Source organism: Simochromis diagramma, unplaced genomic scaffold (assembly GCF_900408965.1).
Source record: "Simochromis diagramma unplaced genomic scaffold, fSimDia1.1 OVJJ01000387.1, whole genome shotgun sequence".
Taxonomy (NCBI): Eukaryota; Metazoa; Chordata; class Actinopteri; order Cichliformes; family Cichlidae; genus Simochromis; species Simochromis diagramma.
This window is the reverse complement of record NW_024387152.1, coordinates 9,021,139-9,042,651: the sequence shown is the minus strand read 5'-3', so window position 1 is coordinate 9,042,651 and position 21,513 is coordinate 9,021,139. Positions and strand designations below refer to the sequence as shown.

The 21,513-nt window shown below is 40.8% G+C and overlaps 1 protein-coding gene across 5 annotated transcripts in view; it reads right to left on the bottom strand.

Annotated features, from left to right (window-relative positions):
- Positions 1 to 21,513, bottom strand: part of nphp4 (nephronophthisis 4) — a 172,050-nt gene that overhangs the window by 25,747 nt on the left and 124,790 nt on the right. For all 5 annotated transcript variants that reach the window (XM_040048010.1, XM_040048011.1, XM_040048009.1 and 2 more), the window contains 5 exons: positions 15,164 to 15,324; positions 14,405 to 14,588; positions 4,377 to 4,511; positions 2,060 to 2,259; positions 423 to 628 (listed from right to left, as the gene is read on the bottom strand). In XM_040048010.1, coding sequence (XP_039903944.1) covers positions 423 to 628; positions 2,060 to 2,259; positions 4,377 to 4,511; positions 14,405 to 14,588; positions 15,164 to 15,324 — 886 coding nt within the window. The remainder of the gene's footprint in view (positions 1 to 422; positions 629 to 2,059; positions 2,260 to 4,376; positions 4,512 to 14,404; positions 14,589 to 15,163; positions 15,325 to 21,513) is intronic.

Sequence of the window (21,513 nt, the reverse complement as noted above, 5' to 3'; positions counted from 1 at the left end):
CTAAATGTGTGTACCCTTTTGGATGGGATGTGTTTCACAGTGAGGAGTGTCAAGTGTGAACACAAAGCATCATTTCCTAAAGCAGCATGAAAATAGGTTCCAAAAACATAATCTCCAGAGCTTTACTGTCACCTACGGAAACACATTCAGAAAGTGTGAACACAGTTTCACGGTGGAGCAAGGCTAGTTATAGTTTGATAATCGAAAACACATACAGTATAGAAAACACATGTTCACAGTTGGTGTGCTAGAACAGGGGCAAACCTATAAACTTGTAAAATCCATTTAATTTTAAAGATTGAAACACGAGCTTTTTGGTCTATGAGAGTGGGAAATATAATTATGGCAGCACATAAAGGGTTAAAAATAGGACATTAGTCTGGCACCACCTCACAAACAGCTCACAGTTTACAGGATCTCACCTTAGCTCAGGGTCATCGCTGTGAATGGTGACCGTCTGTGGCACATTAAATGGATTCTTAAGGACAAACTCCATGTACTCTGCAGAGCCCAGGCTAGCATAAAGCAGGTGCTGGGTGGTGATGGCCTGGCTCAGCATGTTGGCGATGCTCTCTGCTTTGCTCTTGGCTTCACTGGGATTGGCCAGCTGGGCTTTTTTAGACTGAGCCTGTTACCAAAGAAAAATAGCAAAAGGCTAAAAAACAATTCAGCACTCGGCTGCAAACTACCATAATTATTACCAACGCAGTTGACAGAGGGACTTCATTTTTGATCTACCTTGCGTGCTGAAGTTTGCACACACACCATTTTTGTTAAAAAGAAATATCCTAACCAACATAAGGTGTACTCACTCACTTTACCTAAACTTTTGCACAGTTTAAAGTTTCCCAACTCTTTACGCTGACTTTTGCATTTTCCCAGATCACAGCAGTCATTTTGAGTCCAATGATGACATTTAAAAAATGATCCCAAGGTTGCAGTAAAACAGAGTTTTTAAACATGACATTTCTGATAAGAAAGAAAAAAACGCTCGACTGAATAGCCTATGATTACATGTCATAGATGTGTACAAGCTTTAAAGAATGCTTTCAGAGCAGGCAAACATTCCTTTGGAGCCAATGACCTTTTCAAAATCAGTTTATATTTTCTTAAGCGAAATGAGATAGATCCAGACTTTTCATCAGTGCTATAACACTGAGAACTGATCTTTGTAATTGATGTTTATTCTCAAACATTAAACTGGTAAAAAAAAAAAAAAAAATTCCAAAGCTGATGGAAAAGATGTGTTTTTTTCATCCCTGACAAATATGCCATTATAAATTTAATGTAAACACTTTTATAAAGCTCATAATGCCCGTTAGTAAATTGGTCCAAAAAAATAAATTAAAGACCTGAACTTCAGCTTCAAAGTCATAGTGACAAAGCTAAGTGCGTGCCAAAACACAATATTGAAATTTTCCACGGGTTTATTCCTCTAAAATGATCCCCAGCATCAACCTGGTCAAATGACGGCTGAGCCCAGAAAGAAAGTTAAATCCAAATTGAATTTGAAGAAAAAACTCAAAAAATATGGTTCCAGTGACGCGAACAGACTGAGTTATATTCCAAATTGTAATAGCTGTTACAAAGCTGTGAAACAAGCAGATCACAAGGTCTTACCACAAGAAGAAAAAGCCTGCACCCATGGGTGAAAAAATGCAAGTTGTCACGAACAGTTAGTTAAAGTCAAGTTCTTCTAACAAAGACATCATGATGTTAAATGTCTTCATTATGGACCTAGGATGTTAAAGCTGCATTAAAGATGACTTAACAGTTCCAACCATCCCTTAAGACTATGCTCATGACAAGTGTCGTATCAGTCTTGTGTATGTGTTACAACCTATCCTGACAGCGTGCCCTTTAACCTCCTGTGCTTTTGTGACTGTGATGAGAACTCTGAGACATGTTTCGAAGCAAGAAAACAGGCTGTTGCTGTGCCTCCGTTGTCTTTCTCAGATATCAGTGAAGAAGACTCAGAGGGACAGATTATTGTAGCTCAGCTTTAGATAGGAGCTATTTTTGGCTCACTGTGGACTTAAAGTGCAATGTTTGACCTCACCGCAACCTTTGCCGTTTTAGCATCTTCGCTGGCCTCCCGCTCGCGCACTGCAGCCATGCAGTTCAGCTTTCGGTCACTGTCATCGGGTTTGTTTAGGCTGTTCTCCTTGGGCACGACACCGTCAGCTCTGATCCCGCGTCGGAACAATGGCACCCGATCCTCATTTATCGGCAGTCTGTCTGCTTGTGCAGTGTTCCTCGCTGTGAAGTAGAAACAAGCTGCAATCATGAATATATTTACTGAACAGAGTGGAGTCTAATCTCTTAGCCATTTTGACCATATGTTCTAAAAACCCTCCAAATGTCCACGAGAGAGAAGCGCTGACAAATTAAAGTATTGTTGGAACACAAGAAAGAACAGCTTGTTTACAGAAAACAGTCCAGTCAAACAACTGGCACCGCTACAACTGGGCCAAAGCCCTGCTGCTGGGAAAACAAACTCACTCTCTCCTCCCAAATTATCTTTCACCTCCACGGTCATGTGTACTCTTCAAGGACTAAAACACCTAATTAAAATATCAAATTCATCTACCAGTCACCAAATAATCCATCCTCATTTGGACTGGATCATGCAAATTACCCGACTGTTTACACGAGAATTTGCCTAATCCTGCACTTTGAATAACACTCAGACATTAACAAACTTTAAGTGAGAGCTGCTTAAACCATATTTTTGTTATCTAGAACAGCTTTACTCTTCCAACATTCGGTTTGGAGCCAAGTGATGGAGCTCGCATCACAGCAATGGGAAGATAAACCCAGACTGACTGAAATTGGCCACAAATCTTAAACAGAAATGGGCTGTTTTCAGTGCGGAGAAAAAAAGCAAGTAGTACATCAGGAAGTGAGGGTGAGAGATGGGGAGACCGAGGGGGGAAAAAGAGAGAATGACAGAAAGAAGACATGAGGTTTATGTAAAGTAGTTTATTTAAGCTCTTCAAGAATATTACCTATGGTAATTGGAATGCATCAGACATTAGACTTGGATTAATTCCTTAAGCATTCATCAGATGGTTTTCAGGATCCTCTGAAAACTATTCTTCTGCTTTATTTTGTACTCCTTGTAATGCTTCGGGTTTTGCATTGCATTTGTTGTTAGATATACATCACCTCACTGGTCATAGTGCCTCTGAAATTACTTGTATTTGCTGTGTCACTTTGATAAATAACAGCCTGATGGGATATCTGACTCCCTTTCTGTTTTCTACTCCCACTATCACTGTTCTTCTCTGAACCAGTATCATTATCAAAGAGGCACTGGCCTGACAGTCACCTAACCTGATAGTGTCCAGCTATACTGGTTCCTTCACAGCCACGGGCAGGCAGAAGTGGGACAGGGATGGTGAGATACACACACACACACGCACACACAGCACAGTGCAGCTGCTCTGTTCACAGGTGCTTACTGTTAACTGGCTGACTGGACTCCAGTGAAAGCAATTATTGCGCTGAAAGTGTTTAAATGGCACAAGAAGGTGGAGAAGAGGAAAGAGTTCAATTTAGGAGAGACAAGAGGAGTCGGAGAGGTTGCGGTAGTTAGAGAGGTGCGATATAGGTAAGACTGTGAGCAAGCAGTGAACAGACTGTGTTTGCACAGTAACAAGAGCTGTGAATACATGATTGCAACAGTTTGTGGAATACATGTTAGGCGAACCTGTTCATGAATTAATTATGAAACATATTTTATATACACAACATGTTTGCTGCTACCTCCAAACGCATTAGAGTGTCTTTGTGTATCAGTATGTGGTGTGCACGAAGCAAATGTTTTAAGAAGTGTGATGAAGTTCTTTATACTATTCTAAGCAACTGGCTGATTTGCAGCTTGCTTTTAATCTGTTTTTTATCCGTGTGTGTGTGCGCGTGTGTGTGTGCCAGTCATTCACATTTGAGGACAAATTTAGGAATCGCATACCAGTTGACTCGTGATGGTTTGTGTAATTGAGGAAAAAATTGGTTTCCCCAGTGTGTTTCTGTCTTTACTTGGAGTGTGCATACACACACACACACACACACACACACATAAAACACAAACAGGACTGTGGCTAGCCACCAGAGACGCTTCTGTAAGCTCAATTAGTTTGAAAATTGAGTGGTTCTGTGGTGCAGCCAAGAGAGAATGTGAAATAGATCTGGTTGAGCTGATCAAGGCACAAACATGGTCACTGCCAAAATAAAAGACACTAATTACTCTGTGGCATAAAATACTCAGTAACTTACATGTGCTTAGACATGCACAGAACTCTAAACAGAGAAAAACAGGAAGAAAAAAAACAAACAAAAGCAAAATGCAGTGTGTTGTGGAATAAAATGCTTGCCATTGAGCTGGAGGATGTTCCTGCTGGACAGACTTCCTCCTCTGAAACCGCTGGTGACTTCACAAGGCGTGATGATATGCAAGAGAGACTGCATCACGTCTGCTGGCCTCTTTCTGCCAGAGTCTGCAGGGCACCCTTTAGGACAAACAGCAGCTTTTAGTTCTATATACTGACATACGAAACACCTTTGAAAGAACTTTGATTCAGTAACTCTAACTAGCAACCCAGTTATTAACTAAAAAAGGAGGGCTGTACAGTCATTGTGAGACCAGCTCCATCTGTGCTGACCTTCACCTTCACTATTATCTCTTACATTTTTAACACTTGCTTTATCTACTGTCATGGCATTCACATGGCATTGTGTACATACACTGTTTTTCAATTTATTATGCAACAGTGAAACAACTATACATAACAACTGTTTCAATGAAAGTTTTAGGTTTAAAAAAAAAAACATATTTCAACTGATATCTCGGTTCTTATGTAACATAGGAACCCAGAAATACCTTTTTGAACACCTGAAACATAGAGTATATAGTGCAATGTCTTGCAAGAGGCATGAAAGTATAACATCAATATTTTGCAAAAGCTGACAAGATATTATCAACCTTTGAAAATCTCCAGATGAATTTGGCAACACTGGTGAGATTAAGGCTTATTAAATAAAGCTCAAATAAATCAGAATTATAGGAATTAAAGGAGTACAGAACAAGTCACTATTTAGCAGCAAACGGTTGTATGAGACTGCTGTAGTGTCTCTGGATTGCTGAGAACCTCTCAAGGCAGGATCCTCCACAGTCTGGCAGCTGTGCAGAAAGCTGCAGTTATGTCATCCTTAGCCAAAGCTCATAAAGGGAGATTTTTGCTCAAAAGTCATCTGGCTCTGAAATACAGAAAGATTGCATGATACTTTCCAAGAGATGGAGCTCTGAATATTTTGAGATACGCTACTCTGTCCAGTCAAATGATGTAGATGTTTTTGGAGTGGCCGAGTCGATCCCAGATCCCAGTCACATACAATGATGTTAAAATGCCCAAGTTTATAAAGAAAAACTGTTTGTGTCTCTTAACTCATTCACTGCCATTGACGGCTATAGACGTCAATGGCAGTGAATGAGTCAATGGGTTTAACTCATTCACTGCCAATGGCTGGCAGTGAATGAGTTAATTACCTCTTCAAAACTACTGTAAGGGTGGTGTTTAATTAAGGTATTAAAGCGAAAGTTGTGCCTTATTGGTGGTATGGTCTGTTTGAATGACAGGTGGATGCTGACACAGGCCATTAGCTGCCTGCTAGCTGTCACCTCCACTAATTTGACACATTGAACTGAACCCCCTGATAACATATGTGGTGTTACTTAGCACTAATCAGCAGGTATCTGTGTCTGTGCAACGCACCCATACTGTCCATCTTTTACAAACTCTCTATGATTCAACCTGGTGATTTACTACTGTGTATAAAACGAAATGTCATTAGTGCTGCAGCATCAGGGTATACTCATTAACTCCCTCTATGAAGTATTTTGTCAGACAGCGTGTTACATTTCATGTCTGTCACTTTTCATTTAGCATTTATTTGAGCTAGTTGTGGCATTCTTTTTTTTTTTTTTTTTTAATAATTGCATCATTATTTTTATATTGTGCTTTATTTTTTAGTATTACATAAAATGTCACAGCAGCAGTAGGCAACATTTCCACCATTATGTTTATTGCTGCAAGCAAGCATAGTTAGCATCTCTGTCCTGCTGAAAAGCAAGCTTTGGCTGGTTGGGGTATGCATACAACAGGCTGTGTATAGAAGAGATTAGCATTGTGTTTACACTCACATTCTTCTCCTTTGCGCAACTAATTCAACGTAAAATGCATCTCCACCCTTTAAAAGTTGTTGTGTTTGTCCCATATCGCCAAGAGCTGGGATGCTCTATGTTTACGATAAAACAACGACGAACGGATTTAAGTTCTCTTTAAAGTCACGTGCAAAACAACGCATTTTTCACTGCCGACGCTGCCAAAGTGAAAACATTCCAGTGACAGTTGAGGGAAGATCAATACATGCAGACAAGCCTACTGTGGTAATTAGTGGCCTGAAATTGCCAGAAAGGTCTGGACACAAAAAGCTGGCAACACGATGCTGATGGATGGGTTTGTTGGCCTCTGTCTGGTTTGGCTGAGTGCTGGGTGTCAGTGATGAAGTAAGACACTTGAACACAGAGCAGTTAAATATTACCTGGAACTATCTGCCAGTATTTCTGGAATGGGGACTGGCCACAGATTTACACAACCTTATTCTAAAGAATTCTTAGATAAAGAAAAAAAAAGATCTCTCACTGTATTAGTCTTGCCATCACATCCGCTCTATGTTCAGGATAGTTTGAATAGCTCAGTTGACAGTTTGGAAAAAACAGTCCCGGGAGTATTCAACCTGCTGTAATTGTGTCCCCTTTTTGTTTCCAGGATGGCAAAAACATAACTTTTCCCTCTTTTTAACAGGCAAGTGGATAAATAAGTGCTTCATGGTGCGCTTGTAGCAGGACACTGAATGATGGTCAATATTACAGTTTCTCCAAACATTAATTCATCTAGTGCAGAGCCCCTGCAGTATAGCAGCCACGGGAAAGGCTTGTTTACACCTTTGAATGGTGCTTCACACACAAAATGCCCGCTAAGGGAAGTGACGGGTAATTGCACAGAGTCCCAACCAAAACCTACGACCCACCTTCCTAAGAGCATTTTTAAATACCACAGGTCAAATAGTCTTTTACAGGTACAGGCCTCCACTTGGAAACAGTTAGCTACAATTTACAACACTTGACTGAAGAAGCAAGTCAAATTAAAAGTTTGCAACTGCTTAAATTACAGTGCACTTTGACACGTGCGCTCCCATCACTCCCCTCAGTTTCCAGGCTTTGAGCTGCTTAATTGTATCATAAGAAGTATAGTGTAGTATTTTCTGAGAGGCTGCGGGATACATAATCCAGGATGCTTTCATATGAAATATGGTGAGTGCAGCAATTAAGTGGCTTTAATGCCCAGAACTGACACCTCTGTTAGCTTATAAGAGTTTTACAAGGGTGTGCCAGAAGTACCCTCCAACTCTTTTAGAGGCCAACTTCTTCATCAGCAATCTGATAATAGGCGGCAGCTAAATGAGTAATGGGGAGCTGGTATTGCCATGCAAAAAGACACAGACAGCGTAGCTCTGCAGATTAATGGGTGAGGTGTCTGCCGTCCCAATGCGTTCTTCTCATCATCCATCACCTTTCCCTGGCCACACGACTTAGCCAAATGTATTTGTTTTCAGCAGTGTTTCCCAAATATTACAGTAAAGACGTCATCATCATCACCATCACATCATCATCTATGATCAGTTACGCAGCTGTGTAGAGCTCCTTCCCAAAACCATCATTATGGACCCTTTGTTTATGTCAAGAAAGGCTTTGCTGATCGACAGAATTACACAATAAACCATCAAGAAAGTGATAAGATGAACACCGAGTGCTACATGTCTATAATAAAACAAATGGACTGATGATGAACCCAATTATGATCCTCTGATTTAATCATTCAGTCATTTTAATTAATTGGCTATCGCTACAACCATCATTAAGCCCAACAGATAATACCTACTTAAGTGCGTCTTCTGGTTGACGTGGGTGTCGTATTATCTTTTTTTCCTACCTGCTGAATCACAGTGGCAGATTGTTAAGACAGAGCTTGCGGTCCTCAGTACTTAATTACAACGTGATACTCCAGGTTTGTGCTGCAGACAGAAAGTCAGCACAGCGTCTGCTGCTTCACGTTGTCTGTATGGAGGAGAGTAATTGTGAACAAAGTGCCAGGGGGCTGAACTCTATCAAATTTATTGACTGCCTCTCGCTGTTGCATGACAATAACCCTTCTCTGCAGTAACCCACCTGCCCGCCCTCATTGCTCTGCTGGCAGTTCTCGAGGTTAAGGCCACAACAAACCACTGATTTACTGGGCCCCAGAACAAATGGGAGCAAGCACCAAGGGGGTTTCAAAGTAGCCTGCAATATTCGATTTCTTCTGCCTCCCCGTTCCAGGCCACTGACCTTTCAGAATAAGCAGATATTCTCTAACGTCAAGGCTAAAAGCAAGGCATATGAAGTCAGCCGACTACAAGAGCCTTTAATGAGCAGATATACTGTTTGTGCGCCCCCGAGGGAAGTCACCTATATAGCTAAACTAATTGTTAGGTAAATTTCCCGGATATTTTGTTTCACTTGTGCCAGCTTCGGGCAGAAATCTCTCGACTTGTTCCTGCTGTGGCAAACGGTCTCTCCAGGGCTTATCAGGCGGGTGCAGATGAGGAGCACTGTGGTCTGGAGAAGGTTCTAATCTGTCTTCTCTACTGTGCTGAAGCAGATACATGCTGTCGGTTTGTGTATGATGTGTTGGGAGAGATGTGTGTATATGAGGACTACTTAAAGGGACGCCAACAGAACGTACGAGTTGGAGAGAAAGGATCTAGCCACGACACAGTCAGCAAAACTAGTTTTCATCAAAAGGCTTTCCTTTCTGTCACATATGGGCTGTTTTAGTGTTGGCAAATATTACTGTCATTTCAGAGTGGATTAAAAAAGCACCTCCTATTTCAACTTTTTCTTTGGCAATGTAAGCAGTTTTACCTTTTTATGAGTCAAATAAGGTAGAATTGGAGAAGCTGTTAAATAAACACACACATTTGGGATCGGGCACAGAAACAAATCTGTGTGAAATCTGAACTAATGACAACTTTTAAATAACAAAACAACAGATCAGCTTTAAGTAAAAACCTCTAAATCATCTTTTAAGTGAAAGGGGTCACCGGGTGATGAAGCTGATGCTGGTTGTTTGACTCTCACTCTGTACTCTCATTAACCCTGGTTCCAGCAGTGCAGGCAACAGTTTCCAGGTATTGAGGTCTCACAGGCCCTTTGCAGGCTGCTTGCCTAATACCAAACAAAATCGAAAACACCAACTGGAGTCTGAGCATAGGAAGAGCCCCTGCAACAGAATTTGGTGAAGACCAACACTAATGTAGGGAGAGATTAAATGAGAGACAATCAGGGGGTCAGATACTCTGTTTGTCTGAATAAAACTGTCGAGAATAAATAGTTTAACTATTAATTTCATGGTAATCGTCTTATTTTGACGGTGAAAGAGATAATCTAACCTGATGTAACCCTGTGCTGGCACTAAGTAAACCTCTAATGCTTTTAACTAAAATCAGTTAAAAAAAATAAAATTAATAATAATAATAATAATAATAATAATAATAATACTGTCCTATCATCAAATCTTGCATTTACTTGAACAGTAAATGCAGCATCCTGGCACTTACTATGAATAAAACAACTGTAAAAAACAATGTACACGATATAAATGATACACATACAATGACACATGCATATGAATATCATGTGTTATTTTTATATATATCATATTGTTTCAATAGCACCAGGGTTTACTAAAATTGCAGCGATAATATTGTTATCCTTAGGTCCTACTGCAGTGGCAAAATCATCTGGGGAAATCTGCAGCACATGTAAGGAAAGGATTTTCGGGGCAGCCGTGAATGTTCACAGTCCCACTGAAGGAGCCACTGTTTGAGTTCAGTATACACTCCTGTTGTGGTTTCTTAAGGCGTCCTCAGGCTTTAAAGCTTAAAATCTATGAAAAACAATGTCTTCTTTACTTCTTACATTGTTTATTTATTACTTCATTCAGCCTTTATCTGTACCCACCTGACTTCAATCTATTCGCTTTTCCTTCCCTTCTTGTTTTAGAGAGACAATAAATACATTACAAAGCCATCAGTCAGTGCACAGTATCCATCTATGGAAAAGCTGCTTTACATGCTGCTCTATGCTTTACATCATAATGACACAATGGACTAGAAAGCTTATTCAATTTTTGTCTCTTCTCTGTCTTTGGGTTAAAGTTGGTCACTGATCGTAATGCTTTGATTAGCACCTCCCTTTAATGCATTTTTCCCTCTGTTTCCATCTCAGCCCCCCTCCCCTCCCCACCCCACAGAGTTTATTGTGGGTTTACCAGAAGAAATCAATAAAGCATCAGAGTTTTCCTCCTGACACACCAGTCAATCCATTTCATGGGACGTGCAGGCGGTCGTCATGGTTTAAAGACTCCTCATCTGCTCCTATAGCGCTCTATGTGGGAGCACTGTCATTCTTCCTAATATACTGCAGCAAAAAGCAAACCCTTGATTTCACAACTCGCTATTATTCAACTAAGCCACATCCTTTTGTCCTTTACGACGTTATTAATAAAAGCTACTTTATAGAATGATTGAATAGGCCTGACAGCATATATCATTACCATTTAATTAATTACTTGTCAATCCCACCTTGTGATAATTAAAAAGGATATCATTCGGTGTTTCACTCTTTTTCATTTGGAAATGACAGTATGCCACTCATTTTTTTCAATAAAGCCTAATTCTGATGAATTCCCAAAGGACAGAAGTAAAGACATGATTAATAGCATGCAAGACTGAGACACATAAAATTACAAAAGGGGCCGAGCAGTAGGTAGTCAGGTCTGTGTTGCTTGTGAATTATAAAAAGCTTGGGGGATGATAATATAATGACACATGTATAGCATATATTATTTATAATATAAATCCACAGTGACATCAGGGTTCACTGAGAATGCAGAAATAATTTAACACAGCACTAATTTTATCAGTATTACCAGAGTTATATGATTCCCACCCTTGTGTTCATTTGACAAAGTGTCTAAAGTCTATCTTTAGACAATTTGCAGCCTGTTGCAAAAACATAAATTTTATTCCAATTACTTTAGTTCAACATATGAGAAATGCCAAAGATAACACGGCGTGACAGACATAAAATAGTATTTTTGCACCAACAAGGTGATTCCTTAAGAGGTATTAGTTGGAAAGTTGCGTATGTCTCAGCATTTTCAGTTGATCCATTTACTGTTGGCTGAAACCTCATTTGAAACAGTGACAGTGGAAGGGTGGCTGTCAAGAAGCCATTCTTAAGCAAGGGAAAAAGACAGAAAAGGCTGAGGCATGCCAAATTATGCCAGAGCTGGACTCCAAATCAGTGGTAACAGATCTTACAAAGTGATGAATTTAAATTGGAAAATTCTGGTTCATATTCTGTGCAATATGTACAAAGGTGGTCATGAGAGAAGTGCAACAGTGAGAGTCTTGTTTTCAAAATTATGAACACATAAACAGGGTCATGTGGAAAGCATTTGATTGGCTACAGCTTCATGTTTTAGCATGCCAATAATCCCAAAACACATTCCTATTGCAGTAAAAGCATACCTGGATAGAAAAACACACATTGGAAAGCTATCAGCCATGAATTGGTCTCCCCAGAGCCCGGACCGTATTGGATAGGTTAAGGCCTTTTCTGTCCTTTTCTGTAAATTTAGTTGGATTAAGACGACCACTTCCTGTATATGTATCAAAATAAATTCCAAGCAGCAACAGGGGCCGCATTATGCCAAGCAAGTCAGTGTCTGGCTTTTAATGTGAAACATTTGTGAAGGAAATGCTGAGTGTCACTGATTATACCTTAAGAGCAGTGCTATTTTATAAATGGAAACTTCACTATGAAGTAAATCAACTGGAATTATTGAATGAACACAACTGAATGAGCATTTCTGCAAGAGAAGCGTCACAGTGCAGAGTATTAGACGACTATTGGTGTGAACTAGACACTTCCTCTTATTGTTTTTGATAAATGCAGTTTTCATCAGGACCAAATAAAAGATGATAAAACAGAGGATTGCTACAAAATATGGCATAGAAAGTGACCAACATTTAAGAATTTACCAGATCAGACTACCTCAGGCTGCTGAACATCATTCTATAATAACGCTTCACTGAAAAATTTCTGCTGCTGCTGCCACGCACGCCTCCATCATTGACATTTTCAAGCAACTTTCCTTCACCTCTCAAGCTGAAATCCAGGCGCTGTATCTGCACAGTATCACCACAAGTACACAGCCTGTCTCTCAGCTTGGCCGGTGGTCCTTTGTTGAGCCTGTGCAGTGGGGATTTAAAGCCAGGGGAGAAGGAAAATGCTCAATCCATATAGGAGCCTTGTAATCCTTCCACTGAACTTAAAAATCAGAGAAATTGTGGTTCCAGGGTTCTCATATTATATCAGTGATATACTCTACCTGTCCTCCTCTCATTTTTGCCATCCTGGCTCATCACACAACCTGCCCACGCTCCGTTACACCTGTCTGTCTATATGTCTGTGAGTACAAGAGTGCCTACCTTTCAGGCATGTATGAATGGCTGGATATGCATCTGTGCTTGTGTGTGTGTGTGTGTGTGTGTGTGTGTGTGTGTGTGTGTGTGTGTGTGTGTGTGTGTGTGTGTGTGTGTGTGTGTGTGTGTGTGTGTGCATGCGCGTGCATGCGCGTGCATGAGCGTGTGTGTCCTTTCCATCAAATGCTGGCTTCACATCCTTCACCACCCACCAAATAAGAGTGCTGATTCATTATGGCTTGATGACAGATGCTGAGAGGGAAAGAGAGACGCGGTGGATATTGGAGAGGTGAGAGCGGTAAAACAAACAGCCAAATAGAAGGTGGAAGCGAGCGTGTGATAGAAGGGTAAGAGGTAAATGGATGAATAAGAGAAAACAGGAAGACAGTGATAAAGAGTGAAGAGAGGAGGGAGAATGTGAGAAAGGCAGCGACAGATGGAAGCTGAAACAAAGAAAAGTGCTTGCAAGTACTCCCTCCCCAAATTGATTCTGACTGTCGGCCAGGGCGCCTGATGGATATCTGAGCCTTGATTGGAATTTACATGCCAGACACAACCCTCCTCCTCGCATCCCCAGCACACCTAATAACCCGCTGCGCTCTCAACCTGCTTTGAGTGATAAGCCCAATGAGAAAGTGCTGGCATATTTAGCCCTAACAATGGCACACCGAAGAGTTTTGGAGGCCTGGAGAAGGATGCATTGTTTATGAGAGGGAGTATCATTTCAACAGTTGATTAATGGCAGGGAAGCTATCGTCAGCTGCCATCGCACCGCAGGGGCACGCCGGGCCCAAATTGGATGAGCGCAAAGGAAGAAGCAAGGTGTTCAATTGCTAGACGAAGCGGAACTATCACATCAAGATATTTTTGCTTTGGCACAGCGTTCGCTTTGCAAGCCTGCACACCTCTGTTTGCCGGTGTTGGAAATGGGAACTCTGAACAGCAACAGCAGTCCCGGTGATCCACTGCCATTTCTCAACTCTACACATCAGCAAGAGTAAATAGACAACATTACTTCATAAGGCTCCAATGGAATATGACCTGAATATAAAACACTCATAAATATTTCAGATGTAGAGGGATTACCGAAAGTGGATTTTCCCATAAAAGCTCAAACAAGTGTAACTCTGTGTTTTCCAGGTTTTGCTTACATTTACGTTCACATTATCAGAGCGCAACCGCCGAACCATTTGCACTTTATCACACACACTCACTCCTCCGTGTCCCAGTGGAAGCCGAAGAGTGTCTGCTACCGGCAATAAAACTTGCGACCAACTAAGTGGCAGGTCCAATGAATTCTTTCCAGTGCTTTAAGCGTAGAGCTTCTTCCGTGTGTCCCCAGTAGAACATGAAGATAAACGACAGTATCCAAAGTCTCTTGCATACAGTATATCCATTAAAAGTCATGACAGCGGGGAATTATGGTCATCGCAGCCATGGAATACAGATCAGTGATTATGCACAAGAGCCTAAGGTTTTTGCAGAGTCATGAGATGGTTCTTCAATTAAAGGCACTGAAAGAAGACCTTGAATAGTGATCGTGCTGTCACACCTAAGGATATTATTTTGTTAATCTCTCTCAGTTGGCCTTGTTACAGTTGAAAAACGTTGCCACAGCTACAGCTGAGCAACAATTTATTTAAAATACTCAAGAGAATTGTTGCTTTTTTCGCGACGTTGGTATTGTTATGCCAAAGCAGGAAAGTTACAATTGAGCAATAGAGTTGCAACTGAGTCTTTCTGTACTTGCCAATGTTGCCTGTGCGTATGTGGAGCCGGCCTCTGACAATGGTGTGAACCGTCATGGGGCTGGAAGCAGAGTGTCGACCCAGGTCTGGGTTTGTCAGTAAGGTATCCTCTCCTACGTAGTCAGTGGTCAGTACCTCCACCTCATGAAGCGCCTGTACTGCCGATTTACACTGACGCAACATGTACTAGGGATTTTAAAAAAAAAACTCAACATGAGAAACATTGGTAACACCTTACAATTACAAACTATTAAATATTAGTAAGGTACTCATTCATCATTTAGAAAACATTACTCCTAACTGCTCTAAATGGTTATTTCTGGATTAATAAATTGATAAAACATGTTTAATGACAATATTTTCAAACTTTATAACTAATGGATTCCCATTACTTATAAAGTATTGCATTAAGTGCAAACCAATTATTTATGATCTCTTAATGAGTCATGGTGACTTTTAGAGAGTGTAACATAAGTATTAACAAAGACTTTAGAGGCTTATTTGTACATATAACAATTATGATACTCATTTATCATAATTGTTGTGGGAATAATCAGTGACAATACCAATGCAGAAGCCTTTGTTTCCTGTTCTCAGTTGACAGGGGGGCATACGGTGTGGTCTGAACTTGCTGTCTTTCTTGTATTTCTCATTAACTCCAGAAGTTTTTGGAAAATATCAGGTGAGCTGAAGTCCAGTGTTGTGGTTCTAAACCATAATAGTCACATTATGATCACAGGTTTGACCTCACAGGCTTTTACCTTGAGTTCGATTGCAGTAGAACCTATCAGGAGCAAGGAGTCACTGTCCCAGATGTCAATATGCATGGCGTGGAGGGCCAGGTAGCGAAGAAACCAGCGCTTCTCCCCTGGCTTCAGGAAACTATCATCTACTCTGAACTGCAGCTGCAGACCTGGAGAGCCTGAAGAAGGAGAGAGAGGACTTCAAATAAAAGAAAGCATTAATGTTAACCTAATATGGATGTGAACGTCTGAATTACAGAAAAGACAAAATGACAACAAATATCACTGCCCAAATATAACTGGACACCAGTTTATTTTTAACACAGTCAAGAAACAACAGCCTGACATTACTGAATGTATCCCATGGAGTAAACAAACTACTGCAACAATCAAACATGTTCAGGTGATGTACTGGATTAAATACACTACTGTGCAAAAGTCTTCAGTCAACTGATTTGTTTGTTAAGTCACTAAAGAGTGGCTAACAATCATTTGTGCATAAATAATGCACCTAACTCAAGGGATGAACCAATATTGTGTCTAAGACTGATCACTCATCATCTACTGCTCTTCTGGAGTGATGAATCCCAATCTGAAACTTCTGGTTAAAATCGTTTCCAGTATGTACACAGTAGGTCAAGAGAAAGCTACAACAATGAGTGTCTACAGCCATCTGTAAAACATGGTGGAGGCTCTGTCATAGCTTGGGGCTGCATTGTAGCCAGTGGTATTTGGAGATCTTATCAAAATTAATGGATTTATGAACACAGAAAAATACCACCAGATTTTGATCTTCCATGCAATACCATCAGGAAAGCATCTGAATGGCAACAGCTTCATTTTTAAGCATAACAATTATCCGAACACTGTGCCAGTGCACTAAAATCATACCTCTATAGAAAATCACAGAGTGTAACACTATCAGCCATGGATTGGGCTCCACAGAGCCCAGATGTCAACATTTCTGAAGCAGTGTGGGATCATCTTGACAGAGAACAGAACAAAAGGCAGCCAAGATCCAAAGAAGGGCTTTGAATGTCTTTCAAGAAGCCTGGAGAACTATTCCTGAAGATACTTGAAGACATTGCAAAAAAGCTGTCTAAGACGGTTCAGACTGTGCTAAAGAATAAAGGTGGTCATATCAAATTATGATTTTCAAGTTTGTATTATACTCTTTTTTTGCTCTTATTTACTGTATTTTCATGTCTGTTGGCACACGTTTCAATACATGGCTGCACCTATTACCCATTTTCCTTTGGAAAGATGAAGAAAGAATGGTAGCTTAAGTCTTGCTATTCTGTGTCTCTTCTTATAGTGCTGTAATTACGGTTGTGTAACTGCCATCAGTAAAGGTATGAAGCATAGCACTAACCTGTGTTATTACTTTGCCACATTTTACTGTAAGATACAGAGAAAACAGAGACTGACTGATTAAAACATTGTCAAATAGCTCAGCTAATGATCACAAATCCCAGTTGATTCAGGACTGGTTAAATTTAACTTCTGAAGAAACAATCAACCACTCAGAGCTGTATTGAGGCAGGAGACATCATCCCACCCTAGATGAGATTGTGGCAGCTATATAATAATAATAATAATAAGCATGATTTTCAATTTTTCAGAAAACCTTCTGTAGGTAACTGCTCTAGCTTACTGTTTCTGCACCTACTGTATCAAAAGAAAATCATGTCAGTAGGAATGATTCACCCCTCACTGACTGAAATAGTTTGCAGCAACATCAACAGTAGGATGTCCAGACAGCTGTTAAAAACTCATAAAATCCGATTCTTTGGGGGCTTGACCCATACTTGGGTGTCAAGGTCTAGATATCTTTGTCGATTACATGAACTTGCATGAACTTGGTGAAAAGCTTTTCTCTAAGCTTTTCACCAAGTTGACGGATCTAGGACTCAGCTCATCACTGTGTCAGTGGATCCTCAACTTCCTCACAGACAGACCCCAATCAGTGAGGGTGGGAAAACAAGTCTCCCCCTCCATCTCACTCTGCACTGGAGTGCCTCAGGGCTGTGTTTTAAGCCCCCTGCTGTACTCACTGTACACTTATGACTGTGTAGCCACATCAGACACCACCTCCATTGTCAAGTTTGCTGACGACACTGCTGTTGTGGGCCTGATCTCCGACAACATCGAGACGGCCTACCTGGAGGAGATTAGGAACCTGGAGACCTGGTGCCAGGAGAATAACCTCCTCCTAAACATCAGCAAGACTAAGGAGCTGATCGTGGACTTCACTACAAAGCAGGCGAGGAATTACAAACCCCTCATCATCAGTGGCACACCAGTGGAGAGAGTGGACAGTTTCCGATACCTGGGTGTCCACATCATTCAGGACCTGTCATGGTCCTGCCACATCAACTCCCTGGTTAAGAAAGCCCGTCAGCGTCTCTTCTTCCTCAGAAGACTTAGAGACTTCCATCTGCCACTGAAGGTGCTCAAGAACTTCTACTCCTGCACCATCGAGAGCGTCCTGACGGCAAACATCTGCACCTGGTTTGGGAACAGCACCAAGCAGGACAGACGAGATCTGCAAAGAGTGGTGCGCTCAGCCGAACGCATCATTCAATCAGAGCTCCCTGACCTGCTGTCCATCTACACCAAGCGGTGCAAGTCCAAAGCTAGGAAGATTATGATGGACCTCTCCCATCCCAACAATGGACTCTTCTCACTGTTGAGGTCTGGGAAGCGCTTCCGCTCCCTTAAGGCCAAAACAGAGAGAATGAGGAGGAGCTTCTTCCCCCAGGCTATTCGGGCCCTGAACCAGGTGTAGGACTGGACTCTCCCACACACGACACTATAAGACTGGACTCTCACACACATCACCACATGCACCACCACACATTTCCTATAATCCTATAATTCCTATAATTTATAATCTTTATAATCTCTTCTGCTATTTGCACATTCTTAACTGTAAATTCCTAAGTTAAATTGTAAATTTTGTAGTAACCTGTAAATTGTAAATATTGTAAAACTTTTTTTTCTGTCATTTAATGGTCGGGCATTGTACAGCTACAAGCATTTCACCCCCATGTCATACTGTGTATGGTTGTGTGTGTGTGTGACAAATAAAATTTGAATTTGAAATCTGACTTTTGTCAAGTCAGACTGAGGAAAAAGTCACCAATCTCATTATGTTAGCCGTTCCTTCTATCCAGATGGCTTTGAATATAGAGAAGAGTCATAATATCTGGAATCAGCTGCCAACCTTGTGGGCATTTCTAAACTGGTGCACTAGCCATCTACTGGGAGTCATTAGGTCTGATGACTGCACAGAATCAGAGTGAAATGCCCAGGGAGTATAAAGCTATTTCACAAAATCAGAAGCTCTCCAGGGTTCCCATAATTCAAGACGATAATGGTGCCTAACTGCCAAAAAAACCTCAAGAGTAATTTTATGAACAGTGGGATAAAGTCATGGCTTAATCAGCACATTCACAATCGTCACTTTCTAACCTTTAAAAGGACTAATCACTCAAACAAAAGGTTTTCGACTTTAGACAAAATACTGAACACACAGTAAGATAACAGACGCTGTTTTGAGAACTACAGCAAGCCCTTAAACATCACTAAATATTGCATATTAAACAGCAGTTTAGACTACATGCAGGGACGCACGCATAAGAAATTATTTTTGATTAAATCGGTTTATGGTAAAAGCCAAGAACCAGTCTGAGAACGTAAACTGAATACTTTGTGTGATACACCCTGCTGAAAAGTGAATCTTCCTCTACGTCCAAATCATCCCTACACCGGTGTGTTAAAATGTGTGAGTATGGGGTCTGCGTGCCAACCTTATTCCCAGAATTCTCTTCCATGGAATCCATGGAAGTCTGTATCAAAGCCCCACGCTGTCTTTATTCCCATAAGTTGAATGTGCAGAGAATCAGTCGACTGGATAGAAGTGGAGTAATGAGGACCTTTGGTGACAGCCCCGCTGTGTCTAAGAGACCAGCATGCCCCTCTGAATCTTTCCACACATGAAATGAAGGGAAAACTTTTTTTCTTTGCACATTTTCTTTCTTTTTTCCTTATTTCTCTCTCTCTCTCTCTCTCACTCTCACACACACACACACACACACACACACACACACACACACACACTTCTTTAGTGTCAGTATTCCCATGAAGCATGCATGCAGAAATAGCCTTTTCTGAGGCTAACAGACAGGGTTCTTAAAGGTCCAAAAAGACTGGTTTATTTAAGACAAATACCTGTAATTACATGTTGGCCTCCAAGATAGCTGGATCTAAGCTCAAAGAGGCAATTAAATCCAGTTCTTTTTGAATCAGCTACTTGGGTGATTTAGATTTTTACAATCTGATGACCTCCAAAATAAAAAAAAAACAGTGACCCACTTTATCTTTTAATATTTTTTTCCTTTCACAAGCTTTCATTCACATCAAGGGATCTAATTTACAAGAAATTCTCCTGGGTGTTGGAAACAAAGATATCATCTTATTAACGTATGAAACTTTGTCCCTACATAACAAAACAAAAAAACTAGCCTAAAACCCAATGTTAATTCAGCACCACTTCCTGCCATAAAGGACATCTACAGGAAGCGCTGTCTGAAAAGGGCTGGGAAAATCATCAAAGACCCCAGTCACCCATCACATGGACTCTTCACCCTCCTGCCCTCTGGGAGGCGCTACAGGAGCCTCCAGACTAAGACCACCAGGTACCAGAACAGCTTCTTCCCCACAGCTGTCAGACTCCTGAACTCTGCCTCACATTAGACACATGGACTGGAGATACAACCACCTACACCTACACACACAATGGACAACTGTACCCTCATAAACACAATAATAACATGGACTGAACCACCACTCACAACCACTAGCACTTTATATAGCCTCTGTAGAAATTATCCACATATCTCACTTATCTTAACTGCACTACTGTATAATTCTGTGTAAATACTCATTCTGTACAATACGATAATTTTTAATTCTACAACTGTTTATAACTTGCATAGTTCACATTTCTGTATAGCTGTATATCTCATATTTCTGTATAGTTGTTTTATTTCATATTCTTTATAGTTTTTCATATTTATATCCTGTTCATAGCCTGTACATAGCTTGTACTCACTACAGCCTGTACATACTTATAGTTATAGCATATTCATAACATACCGTGTACATTATAACATACCATAATAGACCCATTTCTGTAATATACTTACATATCTATATTATTGCTAATATATATTTGTAATATATCTATATCATGGCTAAAGCACTTCTGGATGGATGCAAACAAGGCATTTCGTTGCCTTGTACCTGTGACATGTGCAATGACAATAAAGTTGAATTCTATTCTATTCTATTCTATAAGTGGTCAAAATTTCAGATAATGAGGCTAGCATATGTTTAAGTAATTTCACTGACATAAAAACCTGAGGTTTCTGACTGATCTGAAGAGTGAGTTTTCTTCTACTCTGTATGACGTCAGAGAAAGGGATATTGTCAGGACGGCCATCCTGGGACAGCAGAAGCCCCACCTACTCACCGGCTGTTTAAATCTTGCTTGCGAGGGGCAGCCAATAAAAGAAACTGGGCTTAATGGGAGCTAACAGTCAGTGAATGAACTGAGGCTGCACCAAGGAACAGTGTAATGTAAGTGAGGATTATACAGAAGAAAGTGTCCTGATGCATGCTCAATCTTTCAGGTAAGGAAATTCTGTTCATCTGGATGTCAGTGGGTTCAGTACATTTGCATAATTACTGAAACTAGCACCACTGTCAAACAATGGGCTATGAGGTCAGCTTCTTGATTATTAATATGCAAGTTGTCATGACCATTGGTCAACAAAGTGGGGAACCCATGGCACACCCATGTTTCTGCCTGTAGTACTGACCCTTGTATGTGAAACAGTTCCAAGAGCAAACACAGTTGGTCAGTGCTGAGAGTTTCAGTTCAGTTCCAGTTTCAGTTTTACTTCTATAGCACATACGGAGGCCATCCTGATGTGCGTTCTCAGAAATGTGAACAAGAAATCATTCTCCCGCCTGGGTCGGTCTGCTTTTATGCACAGCACTGTGCTGTAGTCAAGCAATGCCACTTCCTCACATACACAGTGACAATGGAACAATGGAAGATCTGTGCTGAGAGTCAAGGAAGGTGTGAATGTGCGTCTTTTATATTTGCAGGTCAGTCAATGTGTGGGATATTTTGTATAGGTACGGCAGGCATTTCTGAAAGTTGTAACACAGAGGTTTGGCCTGACTTGGATCTGAGCAACTCTGAGTGAGCAAATGCAAATGTGCCAGGCCTCAAGGATAATGGGTGGTTTGCACAACAAAAGCTGGAGGAGAAACGAGCTGACGACCTGTGGAAATCT